The 16,046-nt window shown below is 36.8% G+C and overlaps 2 protein-coding genes across 2 annotated transcripts; both read left to right on the forward strand.

Annotated features, from left to right (window-relative positions):
- Window positions 1–267: 267 nt before the first annotated feature.
- LOC135075745 (larval cuticle protein LCP-14-like) lies at window positions 268–5,378 on the forward strand. The gene is made up of 4 exons (XM_063970214.1): window positions 268–358; window positions 2,982–3,167; window positions 3,783–3,887; window positions 5,148–5,378. The coding sequence occupies exons 1-4, from the start codon at window positions 356–358 to the stop codon at window positions 5,250–5,252; spliced, it is 399 nt and encodes a 132-aa protein (XP_063826284.1). The 5' UTR covers window positions 268–355; the 3' UTR covers window positions 5,253–5,378.
- Window positions 5,379–11,781: 6,403 nt separating this feature from the next.
- On the forward strand, window positions 11,782–15,375 carry LOC135075744 (larval cuticle protein LCP-17-like). Its single transcript, XM_063970213.1, has 4 exons — window positions 11,782–11,890; window positions 13,724–13,915; window positions 14,402–14,506; window positions 15,179–15,375. The coding sequence occupies exons 1-4, from the start codon at window positions 11,888–11,890 to the stop codon at window positions 15,326–15,328; spliced, it is 450 nt and encodes a 149-aa protein (XP_063826283.1). The 5' UTR covers window positions 11,782–11,887; the 3' UTR covers window positions 15,329–15,375.
- Window positions 15,376–16,046: the final 671 nt, after the last annotated feature.

Here is a 16,046-nt window from a genome sequence, read left to right on the forward strand (position 1 = left end):
GATGACACCCACTTTTTGTATTCGGCTCACGCTTCGCATATTTTATTAGTTAACGATAATATTATTATGTCTATTGTAAGTATGTATGCGAAATTTGTCTTATACTTACGACAGATGCTCATATTGCTCATCCCAGCGAGAGGTCTTATTGTTATGTACTTAAATATCTTTTTTCGTTGGCAGAAGAGAACCTGTTTTCGTAATTAACTCGAAATGTCAAGTGCAGAAGGTGAAAAAAAGTCGACCTTATGTGTGTGCGGGTATATTTTTTTATACAATAAGTAATGCGTATAAAAGATTCCGATGTTTTGATGTTCAAGCACATTGGGACAGTAGTTCTATTAGTGAAGTCAAGATGGTAAGCTGATCTTGAATTCTTAAAATCATTTAAAGTATTTATTTCATTAAATCATTACTGACAAGTGAAGAGATAGTCAAATCATTATCTTTCTAAGATATTCTTATTACTTGATATACTTTAATTAGATTTTAGGTTAACTTTTGTAAACAAAGTGAAAAGTAAAGTGCCTAATGCCCGTTTTCACCATCAATCCCTAATTTTTAAGTGACCCCTATGCTATGGTAACACATAACATGCTTGCCCGTTTTCACCATCAATCCCTAATTTTTAAGTGACTCCTATGATAACACTTAACAGGAATTTAGTTTTCATAGGGGTCACTTAAAAAGGGATTGATGGTGAAAACGGGCATAAGTTTTACTAACTTAGAACTTTATAGGGGTGTTGGTTTGCCTAAATAAATAATTCAAGTTACATTTCATTGCGAAACATAAACGTTGTTGTTTTAAACATTTCCACACCTACTTATAAACATTTATTTTTAACTTAGAGGTAATATTAAAAATTCAATCCACGTACCATCTTTGAGAACTAAGAATGAGTTTGCTCAGTTCGCTGTAATACATATTTGATTAAGCAATCGGTATTCTAGTTTGGGTATTGCAAGTGCAAATAAAAAATATTTAGCTTCTTCTTGATATAACAGAGCAACCCGTTCTTATAATGCAAACTAAAAATATATTTACGTACTGGCAGTTAACTTTGTAGTAAAAACATTGCAGAGTTTTAGTCATAAAATTATAATTGATTCGATTGAATAAAAAAAAAGTTATTTAGATTACTGGCAGTTAAAATTTAAAAATGAAATTCTAAAAAATAGCGAAAAATATATATTTTGAAGCGATACCAGTGATAAGTCACTTAATTTAAATATTTTTTTAAATTTATTATCACATTCCAATTGAAGTGTAAGCTATAAATTATAAATCGTGTAACGGTATTTCGGTCACGTGTCACTCTCACTCATGACAGCATTTAGGCATGTGTGACAAAGATGGATGGAGCCTTAAAAAGGTAGTTATAAGTTGCCGCTGCACGTTGCCACTGCATGGCTTGACATGACCCCAACCTTGGCACCAGAATAATAATGACGTAATGTCAATCGTCCAATCAAGGTTAGCACCGAATTTCAATTTGAAGCCATAAAATGAGCGGAGGTGACGAGTCAAAGGTGAATTAATCGTGTTCCAATATTTATTAGTTACTTTCGTCTACGAGTTAAATAAATTACTTTATCTAACATTAGCTGTGCCCGCGACTTCCTTTGAATTATATTGGAAATAGTTTGAATAATATTTTTCGTTTTTGCCACACGCCCCTAGAGTGATGTAATATAGTCTTAAGCCTTCCTCAACAACTGGGCTACCAACACAAAAATACTTTTCAAATCGGACCAGTAGTTCCTAAGATTAGCGCGTTCAAGCAAACAAATACTCTTCAGCTTTATAATATTAGTATAACTCTAGATATTTTTTAGTCTTCATAGCCCTCAAACACAAGTTAACACAATTACTATACAGGGTGACTTTTCAAACAATATCCAACTTTTAATATGCTCTTTGAAAAATTTAACAATACAACTTTAGGTTATAAAAATTTGGACACTGATTCAAAAATCACCCTGTATGTATAAACCATCAATCATGTTTATGTAACAGCAAACATTGGATTATTGCTCACATAATGCAATTTGGATCCTATTGTATCTGTCGCCTTGAGCAATCTTGCCTTTTGGGTGCAATGGCAGACGAATACTTAGCATAATTTTTATTTGAAATTATTTATTACTAACCTTTGCCCGCGGTTTCGCCCACGTGACATTCAGTTTGTGACAGAGTGACCATTTTTTTTATCTCATTGAGATACTTACTAAGGAGAAGTTGCACCACCTTACTTTAACCATAACTGGTAGTTTTTGTATAGAGTTTAACAGACTTTGATGTTTGTTATAAGATTGTGCAATCCAGCCAGCATTGGGTGGTGGTGCAACATTGGTTTAATGTTATGTTTTGACTAATTAACTTAACATCGTCTTAGTTAGCGGACAAGGGACTTTTGTAGTAGTAGTAACAGAAGTAGGTGATGGTTGGGATGGTTTTTGCTCCAACCAGAAGAAAAAATAATTCACTGTAAAACAAACATTAAATACTGGTTAAAGAGTCTAATTTTGATCACTTCATCAAACCATCATTAAAAAAAATCGGTAGCAGACAGTATGCTTTAGCAGACTGCAACCAAAAGCAGAAAGAACTCCACCTAAGTTCAACAAACTGCGAGCACGTCATAATATTATGAACTATACCAAAATCGTAAAAGAGTCTTCCAGGGACGGCCCACTTTTAGCTTGGTTCACGGGCCAAGTAAAAGTAGCTGGATTGAATTTTTAAATTTTTTTCTTCCAGTGACTGGGCCCACTTGTTTTTATTTTATTAATAAATTAAACACCAAATCAACAGAAATCTACTCTAGAATTTATAGTGGAAGAAAATATATTTTAAAATTTAATCAAGCGACTTGGTCCGTGAACCAAGCTAAAAGTGGGCCAATTAAGTCACCATAAGATCGTAAAAGTGCCAAAGACAATAAGAAAAACCATCGTAAAAACATATCTCTCTTTCAGAAATTCTTCATTGTTGCATCCTGCTTGGTGGCGTGCGCGTTCGCCGCGTCGGTGGAAGACCAGAACGCTGAGACCCTTCGCAGCAGCTCCGACAGCAGCCCCGATGGCTCCTTCTCCTACACATTCGAGACCAGCAACGGCATTTCGGGCCAGGCTGAGGGCCACGTCAAGCCTTCGGTAGGCAAGGTAAGCCTACTGTTTCTGATTAATTTCGTTGCGGGTCCAATGACGGTTTACTTTTCCCCGGGGCAAACTTGACCTTCACTGGTTGGGTTTTTATTGGCGGTACACAGGAGTTGCAGCGGTGGGAACGAGAGGTGGAAATAATCCCGTAAGCGTGAACAATTAGAAATCAGAATGCTTATTATTATACATTCTTTCGACGTACATTGTACTACGGGGCAGAAAGGTTCACGGTAGGACGTCCACCCACAAGGTGGACCCACGGACCTCATAAAGGTAGCGAACGCACAGAGTTGAATAGAGCTCTTTGATTGGTTCGTGTGTGTTACTCCGCCACTCAAGTATTGGCTGTGAATAGGTCTTTGTGCCACTTTGCGCCACCAACCGGCCATTGTGGAAATCATTGGGGGAGGTCTATGTTTAGCAGTGGACTTCCTATAGGACGTATTTTTAGCCATAGCTAAAAATGATGATAATGAGGTCTTTGTGATCCTGCGCGTCTACACGCACTGTGAGACTTCATAGAATCGAATAATTTGTGAATGTGGGTGTTAGTTTAAATTTTGAAAGTTTACAAAGCCTTCCCTAAAATTTTACGAAACCTTACCTTGTTTACAGGATGAGCCAGCTATCGAGGTGAGCGGATCGAGCCAGTACATCTCTCCCGAGGGAGAGAAGATCTCTCTGACCTACGTCGCCAACGAAAACGGCTACCAACCTCAGGTCAGTACATAAAGATAATATTATTCCTTCAGAGTATTTTTTTAAAAACAACTTAAATAAATCGAACTGCCTAAAGGCGGGAATTCTTCAGAATAGAGCAACAACCACGAGCTGGTAAAACGAAAACGTTTTTAGGATGTCACTGGATGTCATTTTTTGTGTTTCAGTGTCAGGATTATTTCACTGTTTTGTACAATAAATCAATCACTGAACCAGTCACCACAGCATTTATAATATTAGTATAGATGTTACAGGAAATGTATGAATTCTAGGAATTGTATGCTGTTCCTAGGAAATGTATACAATTCTGAAGCTATTTAGGAAATGTATAAAATATTGCGTCAGAGATTTTTTAATACGCACATATCCTAGGAAATGTTTACTTTTCCTAGGAATTTTATAGAATCGATAGATAGTCCCGTGATCAGGTGCCCCTCGGTACGCCTAAAATTTCATTTAGCCAAACCACATTGGCCGATAGGTACTTTTAACTCACAATTATTATTGTTTAACCTGACAGTTGTTTTCGTACTATTATACTTTGGCCGAAAAAAATATTTGCCTATTGGCATCCTTTCTTTCGGCATCACGCATATTACGCTGAAGTATTGGAAATCCCTAATTTTAACATCTCTTTATTGGCATGAAGGTTTTAATACTTCTGTAGCTCGATAACAAAGTCTCGGTTAGGTTAGGTTAGACTTGCGACCTTACAGATACACAGCTGCCGCGGCGCGGCAGCGCCATTTAAGTTTCGGAGAAAAAAAAGTGGCGTAATAAAAATAATTTTGTGTAAAAAATTTTAGGCTTAAAATTTGTGTGCCATAGACAACTAGGCGTGCAAAAAATTTGACGATTCGATAGAGACCCCGCGTAATCGGATGATGCAATATCCTCCCCTCGCACCGTATTCCACGCGTACCTATTCATTGAAATCTTAATTACATTTCCGATTGCTGTTTAGGAAATGTGTGAATTTCCTAGGAAATGTGTCTAATATAATTTACATCACACATTTCCGGGTGATTTTAGGACCTATACACAACTCCTAGGAATTGTATACAATGACGGATTTCATACATTTCCTGTAACATAGATATAGAAATACTTTGAATTTGAACAGTTCGCTTTGACCACTTCACGGAATCCATAAAAAACAAAAGAAGGAAAACATGAATGTTCTATTGTTCAAGTTATACTAAAAAGTTATACTAATTTCTCACTTGCTAATTTTTTAATGTATGATTGTTTTTTTTTCAGGGTGACCATCTGCCCACTCCCCCACCAGCTGAACCCATTCCCGAATACATCCAGAAAGCCCTGAAATACATCGAAGAGCACCCTTACGTCGAGAAGAATCAATAAATGCCATGGACCCATAAAATAGCACTGCCTTAACTAAGATGTACATATTGTAAACCAATGGACACCGAAACTGTATTTTGTTGTAGATTTAAGTTGTTTTTATGCAATTAAATAGACCGAACTAAACACTCGTTTTATTATGATTTTCTCTTTAAATAAAATAAAGAAAGAAATATACAAAGAAGATGGCAAAATTTAGGCCTGGTCTTATCATAGGCGATCTCTTACTTCTTCTACTTCTGCGATTTAAATTCCGGTAGAAATTCCCATAACGGTTAAGAGAGTCGGTTTTTTTTGTTATTGAGATACACATGCAATGGTAGCTAGTTGAGTACTCCAATTGCAGTGCAATGATTTAGTTTGTGAATTATGATGTTTGTGATTTGTTAGTTCCTTATGTTTGGTTAAATTCTTTTAGGTGATCGACTATATGGGTAATAGGCTTTGAAGCTTTTTGCTGTGTCTTCTTTTCTAATTATGTCTGGTAGATTATATGGGTTGATTTTAGCAAGCGGGATGTCATTTCATGGTTATATCGGGCTGAAGCAAATCTAGGGCACTGTGTTAAGAGGTGTTTCCAAGTTTGTGGAGTCTGGTCATCGCAGGGACAGCGGTCATCTGCGACGATATGGAAACGATGTAGGTATTTCTTATGATAACCGTGGTTGGTTAAGACCTGGGTGGTGGCGAAGTCCGGTCGGACGATCTTTATAAACTCCTGCAAGGTGTTGTATGTTGGCAGGAGGGATCTTGTATGGACGCAGGTGTTCGGGACCATATACAAAGTTTTGGCCGATTCTTTACATTTTTGCCTGTTTTGATGTTTAAGGTAAGGCTTAATCGACTCTACTTTAGAGCTTGACTGCTGTAGAAACAATTTGAGTCCTTAGGGATGAGATGAGGGCTAGTCTAGCCATAAGTATAACATTTTCAATTGAAACGAGATAATAGTTATTTGTTGTCACTGTCATTTAATTTTGTTGCAATGGTAGGATTAATGAGTTCTTGGGAATTTGTATTCCATAGAATCCTTAGTACTTTAGTAGGGGAAGCCCGAACAGCACGGGTACCTTAAGAAAAGTGGCAAAAAAACCACATAAATATGCAATCAACAACAGTCTATTTAAATAATTTGTATCTTAGGTAATCATCTTTGGAATTGTAAAGAATTAACTTAGAAACTTAAACAAATTCTACAATAAAAATGTCATTAAAAAAAAAAAGATCCAATTATCCATTTTGCCCGACCCCCTGGGCAAGACGGATATGTTCAGTAACTGCTTTAATCATTGCAATCATCACAATAATAACTGCCTATGCCTGAATATAAGGTACAATCCTCGTGTGCCCACTTCTTGCATTGATTGCATTCTATCCAATCCTCGGTAGGTAGTTCAGTGTATTCTTCTGAGCACACAACATAAATATTTTGTTTTCTCCATCTGATTTTTGTTTTTGGTCATTTTTCCTCTTGACAAGTCTTGTTTGGAAGTTCTTGTTTTCAGATGTGTATCTAATCTAATTCAGTTATGGCTGTCTTTACCCATCCGTTCTGCCCATATCCATCTTGCCCAAAGGACCAATATTTAAAAATTTTATGCCCACCCGTTACTACCAGTGAAAAAAAGCAACACACACAAATTAAACTTAATTTAACATGCAATCAACTAAACAGTCTATTATAAGTCAACACTTAATACGTAATACAAGAAATCAACACACATACCTTGCCAAAAATCGTAAGAAAACAGCCAAAAACTTTTGATTTCGAATTGACAAAAAGTTCACGCACGTATTGTTTTGGTGGAACTATCATTGCGTGGCTGTGTTGCTGTTTTACAGACCCGCAAACGTCCAGTAGCGCCATTTCTTGTAGGTTTTTAGTAAAATCGAGTATTCATCTTACCCACCGCTTCTTGCCCGGGCTTCCCCTACATAATTATAAAATAAAGTCGCTCAGAAAGTTTGTATGCTTAGATCTTTAAAAAAAAATAAAAGTATCTTTTAGAGTGATTCAAGAGACAGGTTCAAACAACAGTTACGCGCATGTTGACTCAACCGGGTCTTAATACTATAACGCTTATAAGAGTGGGTTAGGTTAGGTCAGACTGTAATCTAATTACGTCATATTATAATCTAACGGAGTACCTACACAATTTGACGTCATATGGATATCGATTCGCTGTCGTGGTGTCACTGCGGAGATGTGAAGGTGGCTATTTTAATAATATTGAATAATTAATTAAAAGCTACTTTATGAATGAAAGTCATTAAAAATCTAATTTAAATTATGCGAAGCTAATTTAATGAATGACATTTTTATTATGAAAGGCGTTAATAATAACTAGATAAAGTAAAATTATCGAAATCACAATCTAACAAGGACTTCAATAATATTTTATATCAATAAATAAATTGATAGTTAAATAGCTTAAATTGTGACTCTTCAGTTCAGTTTGGTTATCAAAACCTGGAAAAAATCAGAAAATCTGGAATGTTTGTGAGTTGTCACTTTTGACTCTTCATTTTTAAAAGGCTTTAGGGCCCTCGCCCACGGCGACATTTTGTAGCGATGCGGTCGCGCTGCTGTAGCGCGTTAGTAGCGCGTTGGCATCACTTCTGTAGTGCGTTGCAAATGCGACTAACGCGCGTTAGTAGCGATGCTGTCGCTTGCGAAACGTCTAACATCCTGTAGAGTGGGTGAATGAAAAAGTCGGGCCCTCACTAGTATTGCACAGACACTGCAAATCAGCTTAAACATTGTGGCTTCTTTTGTAGTCGTAATGCCGTTATACTGGTGATATTATAACAGGTATAATCTGAATGTGCAGTCAAAGTCAAAGTCAAATGTGTAAACTCTTTATATGTATAACGACAAACTCCATAACATCGTCTTGACTTTGTTGGAATAATTACTCTATTTTCTATCCTCTATCTATAACGTTCATTTAACGACATTTAACGACCACTCTTTATAACGTCGATAAATGCTCAGAGTTTATACTGTACTAGCTTTCCGCCCGCGGCTTCGCCCGCGTGGAATTTTGTCTGTCACAGAAAAACTTTATCGCGCGCGTCCCTGTTTCAAAAACCGGGATAAAAACTATCCTATGTTCTTTCCCGGGACTCAAACTATCTCTATGCCAAATTTCATCAAAATCGGTTGCGAGATTTAAGCGGGAAAGCGTAACAGACAGACAGACAGACAGACAGACAGACAGACAGACAGAGTTACTTTCGCATTTATAATATCTATAACGTTCATTTAACGACATTTAACGACCACTCTTTATAACGTCGATAAATGCTCAGAGTTTATACTGTACTAGCTTTCCGCCCGCGGCTTCGCCCGCGTGGAATTTTGTCTGTCACAGAAAAACTTTATCGCGCGCGTCCCTGTTTCAAAAACCGGGATAAAAACTATCCTATGTTCTTTCCCGGGACTCAAACTATCTCTATGCCAAATTTCATCAAAATCGGTTGCGAGATTTAAGCGGGAAAGCGTAACAGACAGACAGACAGACAGACAGACAGACAGACAGACAGACAGACAGAGTTACTTTCGCATTTATAATATTAGTTGGGATAAACTATCAAATCTTGTAGCTCTATGCTCAGAGAGACGAACTAATACGTTCAGGATTGGGAAATTTTCTAGGATAAACTTATTTATCTTATCAAATAAGAATACGCGTTATTGTCTACCTATAAGTGAGTTTTTTTTTCAACGACAACGATGAAGTTCTTGGCCTGTATCTCACCTGATACGAGTATTTATCGAGCTGAATGTAAAAGTTTGACCTTTTTAAATCATTTATAGGGTTCTTTATCCAAAGGATAAAAACGGCACCCTATTACTAAGACCTCTATCTATCTATCTGTCACCAGGCTGTATCTCATGAACCGTGAAATTTCACAGTAAAAATATATTTCTGTTGTTCTGCAACTGTGACAACAAATACTAAAAAGTAAAACAAAATAAAATAAATTCAGGTAGCTGCTTGAAATATTCGCAGAATATTTAGTTGTATGAAATAATAATTTAAAAAAAAACAATTAAATTATTTTATTTATTATGGAAACAGCATCATTCATAAAGCACATAATCCAAACAAAATAAGTAACACATTTGCCTTAAATTATTTTTCACTGCTAGTTAGCACAGGTTATGTTGATTTATGCTGGTTTTCTATGTTCAATCCTATGGGAAACGGGAACCATATGGGAAACGGGCGTTAGACAAATAAAACTGTCGATAGCACATCAAGGTAATCACTGTGTCTTCTTAACCAGTTGTAATGATTAAACTAAAATAAATATTTAAGGCTGGGTTGCACCGTCGTGCTTTAATTTTGACAAACGTCAAAAATCTGTCAGACTCCATACAAAAAGCACCGGTTATCGTCATAGTTACCGTTAAAGTTAGGTGGTGCAACTCGGCCTAAGTCCATACAATAACAAGAGCGTCGTACGGAACCTTTTATGCGCGAGTCCGACTCGCACTTGGCCGGTTTTTAATGAATTCACTTGGCATAACATTAAATACTAGTTTCAAAAGAGTGTCTATTTAATGCCAATTTTATGGTCATAACTTTAAGATAGATATCAGCAGAAATATAAATAAATTACACATTCATTTTTACACTGCCCCTCTATACTGAAACTAAGCAAAGCTTAAGTAGGTACCTAAAGTACCTGTTTAAAGAAATAAAAAGAAATATTGAGACGCCATTATCCACGGATAGACTTATTATTAATGTTATTGCTGAATTATTTTTTATAATATAATTACCTACGGGATTTGACGCGACACCATAATACTCGTATACTTAGTTTACAGGGTGACTCATGGGTAGATGATCAACCAAAAGGATTGATTATTATATCGCTCAAATGCGACAACTTTTGTACAGGACTATAATATATGCAAATTCTCAAAAAAATACTTCCCCATATTGATTTACGGGAAAACGCAGCGTGGGACGTCCACCCACATGGTGAACCGACGACCTCATAAAGGAAGGGGCTAAATTATTAATGGAAACTTATCTTCAACAGTGAGTAAGTGATGATGATGATTGGTTAGCTGATTACTGATGAAAATTTGTATGAAAAGGTAGTTTTTTTTGGATGATTTTCCCTTCTCTTGGGAAAAGTAAATTATTCACGCTACTTATTTGAAGACAGGGCCAAGGCATTATTGAATGTAAAAATTCAATTTTGACATTTTTAGTTTTTGCTAGGCAAAGAGAATCCACTCTGTGGCTCAGAAGCACCACAGTACCCTGAGCACGAATAACACTCGTAATCGTACCTATAGTAAATCGTATATCGTATTCCTGACACAACCGTAGCGGCAGCTGTTTTGTTTTTCATACAAAATAAACGATTTCAATAAATAGCTAAACTTTCTCCATAATACAGGGTGATTGATTTTGTAAACAGTAGCCAAATTTTAATAAGCTCTATTAATAGTACAATTTAATAATGTACTACTTTATCTTTATTATTAAGGCTTATTTTTGCACACCATTATGTCTATTAAGCTTTACAGTGTGTGTACGTATTTTTTATGAAAAAGTAAATTATCCACGTGCCGATTTTGAAACCGCCCGCAGTGGATAAAAATAATTGAAAAAAAAAAATGTTTTCTTTACGTAAATCGATTTAGTTACTGATTCTGAGTCGTCCCTAAAAATTTGGACACTGATTGCAAATTCACCTTGTATTAGTACTTTTTCCTGTAATGCGGATTTCGGCACGCGTGCGGATCTGGTCTCTCTAATCTGTGGAAATCCGTCACAGGAAAAAGGCATTTATGTCAAGTAATTAAACGTTCAATTAACATAATATTCTGACAACTTCTTAGTAACCTTTCAAATGAATTGACCTTGAGGTCACATAGAAGCATCCTGGGTAAAGCGAGGTGCGGCTTTTAGGTAAAATATCACTTGAAATAATAATAGGAGTATCGTCAAAGAATATTTTAAGTCCCCATATCTATATTATGGCATATTATACCTACAATGCCTACCAAACTCATGACACAGCGGATGATACATTTTAAAATATAATTTATTTGATGATTTTAACATAATAATCAAGAAATAATTCAAGAATATTTAAACAGTTGTAACTAACCAGTGTTACATGCGACTTTGTACATTTGTTGTCCCATTTCCATCCTTAAGGTTAAAAATTTCCAAAAATATCTACATTAGATGATTCAATTAACTACTCACTACTATTTACGTAGCGTGGGCAGGCCTCCTACTAGGTGGACCGACGATCTGGTAAAGGTCGCGGGAAGAGCCTGGATGCGGGCAGCGCAGGACCGTTCATTGTGGAAAACCTTGGGGGAGGCCTTTGTCCAGCAGTGGACGTCATTTGGCTGAAACGAACGAACGAACGAACTATTTTTTTTACTCGCAACATAATGGTAAACAAATAAATTTAAAAATGGTCGCTAGTACCTAGTACGTAGTCTTTGGCAACAATGCAGACCAGTCAAAACAGGCTATTTTAAAACAAGACCCAAAGTCGCATCTAAATTCTAAAGATCACTAGTATATAAGGATCGAGATTAAAATTTGTAAATCAGTTTTGCATTAGCAGACCCGGCAACCCAAACCAAAATGGTAAGAGGAAAAAGCTATTTTACTTTTAAAAACCCAAATGAAAGCGAAACTTGATTGATTTTCAAGTAAAAATATGATTTTTAGAAAGCTTTAGTTCCAATCCAACAGTTTTGAATACTAACAAAAATATTTTTGAGAAAATTTCTTTCATTTTCGAATATCCGGTATTAAAATTTTTATTTGATATAAAAGAAGTCTAATGTTCGGATATAGGTACTTTCTTCTAAATAACTATACATCTTTGAATCGGTAGCGCATTTTCTTACATAACTTTTCAATTCCTATCATTGGAGATCCGAAAATATTTCTCATACAATTTGATACCATAATGATCATTCTTCATAAAAAATTTAAAACCTACATATTTAAAAACATAATCATTGATATTCATAATATCACTATTCATACACTTAGTTTTTACTAATATTTGTTTTCATATATTTTTCTATACTAATGATCGAAACTCATAATCATTCGAATAAATAACTATAATATTCATAAATGTGATGTATCCTAATATATGTTTTCATAAATTTATTACTCATAAGAGTATTTATCCATATTATTGAAAATCATGATGTCTATATTCGTATTAAATCGTATTTTAATATTAAATTAATTTGAAATGATCCAAAACAGGCCACAAAACTAACGTGACCTCAGAACGTGACAGAAACGAATCGCTGCAAAACCGACTCCACGTAGTCTTGTCTGCCCTACCCCTAGAGTGTAATTTAAAAGCCGGAGGCGCGGAGGGAGGGCAGCCCTCGCCCGCTGTAACGAGGTTCAGGCGCCCGGGCGGCTGAGGCTGGTCGCCGAGGCGCCGAAGGCGCCGATGGCGGTCCAAAAAGCCGAAGCTGCGGAAGCAAGCGTGGGTGCCTGAGCCTCGTAACGCAAGGGCGGAAGGGCTGCACATCCCGCAGCGCCGAAGACGACGAGATACCAATGCATGCTGCATGCTTGCTTTCATGTTGCATGCTCTCCATGCTTATCTACTCTATTAAATTATATATGATTTTTTTAAAGATACGAGTATGTCTGTTATAAAGTAAATTATTCTGAACAACAACATTATGAGTTGAAGTATGTTTTTAGTAACAACATTATTAATGAAAACAATATGATCAATGAATGTTATGAAGAAAAAAGATCTGAAAATAAAAATTGTGTATTTTAAATGGTTCTTGGTAGTAACAGTATTGATAAAAAAAATATGATTACTAACTGTTATGAGCTCCGATGGTAGTAATAAAAATGTATGAATAAAAAAAGTATGAAAAATAAAATTATGAAGAGAGATTATTATGAACACAAATCGGTAGTAAGACAAAGAATAGGATTTAGAATTTTATGTGAGCCAATATAGAACCCTTTGAATCATATAGAATTTGAGAAGGTAAAAACTGTAAAAGAAGAAATGACATATAATAGTTCGTCGATAAACAACTATCATTTCTGAATGAATATTGATAACGATACAAAAACATGAACAGTGGTGTGAAAGTGAAAACAGCTTTGTCACACCTGCTTGTGACGCTAGTTCGTTTCATCCACGAAGACGCACCCCGCCAATTTTTGGTTGAGAGAAGCGCGGGGTGCGGGGAGTTTGATCTGAGCAATCCGAGCGTCATTATTGTAGTGTGCGTGTGCACTCAAGGATAATTTAGCGTGTACCGATAACACTTAAACATTAGCGGAAGAATGGTGGGGCGCGTCTTCGTGGATGAAACGATCTACTCAAGGCGTGTTAGCCCAATCGTAACCAGGAAGAGATCGGTCCAATCTTGGTTCGAAATTGTGAATGTTCTAAAGCGTTTTATCAACTCATTCCAGAAATTCCTTATCGTTCTCGCCATCGTGGCTGCGGCCAGCGCTGACGTATCTCACGTCGGCAGTAACGAGTTCAACGCCGCCGTCGTCAAGTCAAACTACGAAATTCAGCCTGAAGGCAGCTTCCAGTATGCGTACGAAACCTCCAACGGCATCTACGGCCAAGCTTCCGGTGTTGTCAAGAACCCTAACTCCGTATGTACCTATTTAAATAAGGCAATTTAAAAAAAGCTGACAATAGGGACTGAGTTTTTGAAAGTCAACGTCAACATTCCTTTATTTGCATAGGCTATTAAAAATAGTACTTACAAATCGTCAATTATTATTTTATTATTTGCTCTTTAGGAGCCTCTACGTGTCTCATAATCTTTTTACCTTACTTACGCTTCGAAACCAACATTTGGCAGTGCTGAGAAGAAGCGCCGCAACAAACTCAGTCACCAGTCCACTGTCTGCCGGTTAAAATAAATAGAAATAACGGCAGTAGGTAGTATGTAGCAATATATTGCTTCAGGAGCAGTACTCTGAATTTAACTACGCATTTTTGTATGGTTACTAAAATAGGTATTTAATTTAATAAACAAAGTAGTGACAATACCTATCGTAGACTTGTGTTCGTTTTGTGGTGTGGTAGGTGGTAGGATTGACGTTGAATTATACCTATTCTTTATTTTTTTGCAGGACGAGCCCTCTCTCGAAGTTAACGGTGCTTACAAATACACCGGCGATGACGGCGCCCCCTACGAGATCACCTATGTTGCCAACGAGTACGGTTACCAACCCCAGGTGATAATTTTTTTGTATAAATGGCGTTTATTGACCGACTACCATGTCTATAATAATCAGGTGCAAGGGACATCATTTGACCCAAAAAATATAAAAAAGATAGAGACATTACCAAGTGCCAAAACGACACCCGCTTTTTTTCCTGGGTAAAAAATTACGCCTCAGTATATCCCACCAGCTGAGAGCGTATAGCTGGATAGTGGACACTGATTTTCAGAGGGTGCCTCGGGCACCTCGGATTTTGAAATGTAATCGCAGAAGCATAGGCCAGTCAATCGTACATGTTCCACAAGATTCAAACTACAGGCATGCAGAGATTATAAAACAAAAATGTGTACTGATTTACTTTGAAATAATGATTCAGAAAGCAGCAGAGTTAAGAGTGGCAATTAATGGACATAAACATGGAAAGCTTTTACAATTTACCAAGGCACTGTTTAAAAAAGCTCTTTATTCTAGCTAGTTTTTCTATAATACATATTCAATTTAAAGTTTTATTAATTCTCACACTTTTTCCTCGGCTTCTCGACGACCTGATAAAGGTAGCAGGAAGGCGCTGGATGCAGGCAGCTACCAACCGTGCGATGTGGAAGTCATTGGGGGAGGTCTATGTTCAGCAGTGGACGTCCTGTGGCTGAAGTTATGATGATGATGGCACTTTTTTATTTGCAGGGAAACCATCTGCCCGTCGCCCCCCCCGTGCCTGAAGCCATCGCTCGCAGCATCGCCTACAACGCCGCCCACGCCGTCCAGGGCGCCGCCCATGGCGCCGCGCACGTCGTGACTGCCCCCGCCAGAGCCGCCGCATCTCTCCTTGGCTAAAAGACTCATCTTCACCTGACATGTGCAATAAACTTTTGACCAATTAATGAATGTCTTTTTACATCCACTTCATAAACCTATCTTTATTTTTCAATACAAATAAAACTGAGTTCTTAACCCCGCCAATAGGCTAGTTTTCTAAAGAAACTTTTGGTCCGTCAATTACATTATCAAAAAATATTGGACACGTAAATTTTTATTTGTTAATCAAACAAGCATTACGATGTTACGGTGCGTTGAAGTTCCGCGTGACGTCACACGTTGCTACACTTTAAGCACGCCTTGACGTCACGGGCCTCTTCTTATGAACTTTGGCGCGCTTTATCTCTTTCAATTTTCATTAGTTTGAAAAAGTGAAAATACGTATCGAGTATTTTTGTTATGTTAACTGACGGACTAATTCAAACTCTTGCTTTTTTACCCAAGAAACATCCCTAGCATATATTTAGCATAGCACGAGGGGTTAACGGGACTATTAGTAATTAATTTGTGCGATACAAATCTTAATTAGGTAGGTACTAAATATTCTTTACAGAAAAAATAGATGACTGTGTTTACTTCGCCCATGACTATTAACAATGTCGGATGTGAAAAACAGCAACTTTACAGGAGAGCGTTTCAAAGTTTAAATTGCTCATATTTTTGTACTTATTTTAGGCAGGGTTATGAAAGTTTAGAGTATTACTATGAAAGTTATTTATGTTTAGGACAATATTAT

The sequence above is a fragment of the Ostrinia nubilalis genome, chromosome 10 (genome assembly GCF_963855985.1).
Source record: "Ostrinia nubilalis chromosome 10, ilOstNubi1.1, whole genome shotgun sequence".
In the NCBI taxonomy this organism is placed as follows: domain Eukaryota; kingdom Metazoa; phylum Arthropoda; class Insecta; order Lepidoptera; family Crambidae; genus Ostrinia; species Ostrinia nubilalis.